The following is a 4106-nucleotide window of genomic DNA, read 5'->3' on the forward strand; positions in this document are numbered from 1 at the left end:
GCGACGCGTGCTGGTGAGGCGATTTCTTAAACGGTCTTAAAAGAGGGACCCCCGTGCCTGCAATCTCTTAAATGGCAATTTCAGCCCCCAAACCTCCTCACTTCTTAAAAGCTCTTAAAAAAATCCGGCCCTCAGAACCCTAGGGGTCCCCTAAGTCCCGAACCCACCGAACGACGCGAACAGCTGCTGCACGTCGACGTCCTTGTCCTCCCTGGCGTATGAAAGAAACTCTGTCTCTCACACGACACTAGGCGTATGAAAGCTGCTCCGTGTGAGAGAGAGATTTTAGCAAATACCGTGTGCGCACAACCGCAATGTCCAATGATCTCGACGGCGAATGTCTCTCCCTCCGGCACTTTTTCCTTCCACTCCTTCCTTGTCGAGACGAGCCGCCGCTGAGGCGGCGCGTCTGCGCTGGAACTCGCCGGCGTCTGTCGGCGCCGACGACGCCGCGCTGGCGCAGCGCTGGCGCTCGAAGCGGCGCTGACTCATCCACATCGGGGCCGTGTGTCTGCTCCATGGTATAGGAGACCACAAACGGTACCACGGACACACGAGTGATTTCATTTTCAGGGTACGTACTTTTAGCTTACTGGGAGAAAAGGGAGGCTCTCTCAGTGTACGTACTTTTAGCTTACTGGGAGAAAAGGGAGAGGGGGTTGTGTTCTCTCTATCTAGGCCCCTAATCTCTCTCTCAAGTGTATGTGGCTCTTACGTACATTCCCGTAGCGCGTAGGAGGACTCTGCTGACAGGGTTTGCGACGAGGAGCGACCCGATGGGCTTTCGGAGGTTATTTATTTTTTTACTATTCACTGTGAATTCCATAAGTAAGCCTTATCGTAGGGAGATGTCAAAGAAAGAAAGAAAATAGGCAAGCAAAGGAGGAACCACACAGGGATTTTAAGGAGAGGCGTGTGGTGCTAAACGAGAAGTTGGATGCCTGTGGCTCAACGCCCTTGGAGCACTTGGAGTGCAGTCATTAACCTCACATCCAGGGCCGGGGAGCTCAGAAGCGCACCCAGCGGGCCGGATGATCGGTATCGGGCTACGGGCTAGAGAGCCCTGACCCCTAGGGGGGGGTGCGCGTTCGCAGGGCAAGGGCCTTAAAGTAAACACAGTTCTCCGAGAGGGCTCCGTGTACCGGGTTTCCCCTTAACTGCAGAACGCCCCCTCTACTCGGAGCTAGTGGACACGGACACTACGACGGTTACTGGACCGTGTTCAACGACGTTGAACATTGTTCAACGTCGTTGAACACTACTTAGGAATGGCCGTAGCTCCTCTCCACGAGCGATTGAGAAGACGTACCACGTGTCGATTCTGTATAGAATTGCAAGGCGCACACGCTGGTGCAGGCGGGGAGTCGTCGATCCGACTCGTTCCGACGTGAAGTCGCCGTGAAGGGTGGGCAAACACGCCATTTTGCCCACATTTTGCCCTCTCGCGCGATCTTCTCGCGTCGGCAAGCGCGCGGGCCAGGATGGGCGAGCCGGTCCCGCCACGCTGGACGGGCCAGCGGCTGGCACGCGCCGGCCACCCCGGCGGCGCGGCGGCCTCATCGCGCTCGTCGTCTGCGAGGCCACCGCTCGGCGTCGCCGCGTCCGACGGCGATGGCGCTTGGCTGTGAGGTGGGATGGCGGCATGGTGCGCGCGGACGTGGGGGTGGTGCGGGATGCGCGTGCCAGCAAGCATAGTTTCACCTCCCCAACCCCGCAGGCGCGCCGACGTGCTGCCCGAGCGCGTTTGGAGGCAGCAGCAGCTCCTCGCGAGGCGCCTTCGGAGGGGTGCCACACCCCTTTCCCAGCCGCGCGCGAGTTGAGCTCCGATTTGCGCTCTTTTTCGCACACGCCCGACGCTAGTAGGTGAGGATCGACCATCCTCCGCAAGCAGGGCTTCGTCGGGCGCGTCTTCGTCGAGCGGTGGTGCTTCTCCCATGCTCCCACCCGCGCCCTCCTGGCAGCCCGCCCGTGGCCGACACCGACGCCCTCACGCGCTCACCCTAGTCGTAGGTGCGGTTTTTTTGCGTGCCCTCCGTCGATACGGGGCGCTGGGCGATGGCTGGGCTTGTCGCCGGGCGAGCTGGCCCCTCAGTCGGCCGCGGAGCGGAGATGCGAAATCGAGGCGGCGCGGCCCCTGCGCGCAGCTTATCCGGCCGGCGCGCGCATGGTTCCGTAGCCCGTCTAGTGCCTCACTGACCGACTCCAGCGCCACGGTGTACGTGGCCGGTGTGGTACTGGGGCTGGGCAGCCTTGGGGCCGGCGGAGACCGCCGTCTAGCGGTCGCACTAGTCGGATATCGTTGTTCAACCTGTTTGTTCAACGGTTGTTCAACCATACTTTGAGCCTTAATTATTAATTCGGGTTTGGGTCTCTGAGGTCGATACTAGCGTCTATAACTTGCCACAAGCATGCTTTACAAAAGTCCAGCGGAGCTGGACTCGCAGAACGGCCGTCCGCGCGCGCTGTGAACAGCGCCGTGGTTGAACACTGTTCAACGTCGTTGAACACGTGACGGTCCAGTAACCGACGACACCACCCGTCACGTACACACACGACTGTCTAACGTGTACACTGCCCGGCCTCTGTTTTCTTTCTTTCTTTCTTTCTTTCAGAGGTACACAACGGAAAAGAAACCGGGATGCGAGGGAAGCCTAGATGACTGAGTGGTTGTGAGTTTGTGTGTAGATAGTAGTAACAACTTCAAGAAGAGATGATCGCGATCGGGCCGCTGCTCTCTCTCTGTTGCCATAAGGGAAGGTATCAGCTGGTCCGCCATGTGGGCCTCCAGGCCTGCTGCGGCGGCGCGGCCGGTTGAGGCCGGGCTCGGCCCGGCCCGCGACGGCTGGCCGCCGACGAGCGTGCTCGCGCTGCTCGTCAAAATGGCGGCGGTGTCGATTGCGGCGACGGTCGTTCAGTCGCTCAGCGCTCAGGCCTCTGGCGTCTGTCGTCTGTTGTCGCATTTCGCACACGCGCGCGCCGCGCGACCCACGTCGCTCCGCGAGGGCATGAGCCTTCCGCGATTCGATCCCGCAGCCAAAAGCTGCTCGCTCGAACCGCGGCCAACTCTGACATCGCGGCCGCAGCTGTTGAGCTCTCCAGAAGACTGGTGCCTCATATGCTGCCTCCCTGCGGTTGCTGCCGGCGAGCCTGGCGGTCCGCTGTACTACAAGGAAGTGCTGACTCGATTCTACCTCAATTCTTCTACCCCCACGACTCGGAACGCGAATGTGACAGGACCATCGGGTCCTTCAGCCACCAAAGCGAGATCACCCGAAAGCAGCTGAGCCTGCCTCTGGCCTCGCCTCCCTCTCCTTCAGGCATTCGTGGCATCTCCTATGGGTCGTCCAGAGTATCGACCTCTGGCGAGTCAGCCAGCCCCACTTTGTGACTTTTGAGGGCGCCATGAAGTACATACAGCGATCGCCACCTCGCTGGCCTCTCCGCAGGCCCCCCCGACCGCGTCGAACTCCGATCGGCGCGGGCTCTCTCGGCTACGGGACCGGCCCCAGCTTCGGCTGAGGGCTGACAAGCTGCCGAGCCCAAATCGTTAGTCCTTTTTTTGTAAAGAAAGAAAGAAAGAAAACAGACAACCCAAGGGAGGGATGGGAGGACGGCGCGCCGCCACCACACAGGGATTTTAAGGAGAGGTGTGTGGTGCGCTAGCCGTCGCCCACCCTAGGGAGTCTGCCTCTTCCTATCTCTCTTCGCAGTCTCTCGCCGATTCTCGCTGCAATCTTCATGCCACCTCGCGGTCGGGGGCTCTTGTTCTTTTCCGCCTAGCCTCGGCTTTCTTCATTTCAGCCGCAGCGCGGTGTGCGGCGGTGATCTGTCGCCGCTGCCGTGATTAGCAGCAAGCCTGGGCACCGACAACCGAGATAAACATGCCTGGGCGGCGACGCCCCCCCGGCGGCCGGAAGGAAGAGCGGCCAGCAGTTCCAGCGGGCTACTATGGCTCAATGGCCGCCGGGTCGATTGTCGGTGCAATGCGCTCGGACAACGGCGGACCCGACATGCTCCTGTCGCACCCGGCGGTCCAGGGAGGCGCCTCACCGAGCCAGGGCAGTTCCACCGCCTCCTCTCGACGCGGTGCCGGCCAAGCTGCCTCA

General features: G+C 60.9%; 1 protein-coding gene across 1 annotated transcript; it reads left to right on the top strand.

Moving 5' to 3' along the window:
- Positions 1 to 2768: 2768 nt before the first annotated feature.
- On the top strand, positions 2769 to 3546 carry EMIHUDRAFT_373554 (hypothetical protein; the record flags this gene model as incomplete). The annotated part of the gene is made up of 1 exon (XM_005783221.1): positions 2769 to 3546. A coding segment is annotated over exon 1 (471 nt), but the record flags the coding sequence as incomplete, so codon positions are not given.
- Between the last annotated feature and the right edge of the window lie 560 nt (positions 3547 to 4106).

Source organism: Emiliania huxleyi (genome assembly GCF_000372725.1).
Source record: "Emiliania huxleyi CCMP1516 chromosome Unknown EMIHUscaffold_1806, whole genome shotgun sequence".
NCBI lineage: Eukaryota > Haptophyta > Isochrysidales > Noelaerhabdaceae > Emiliania > Emiliania huxleyi.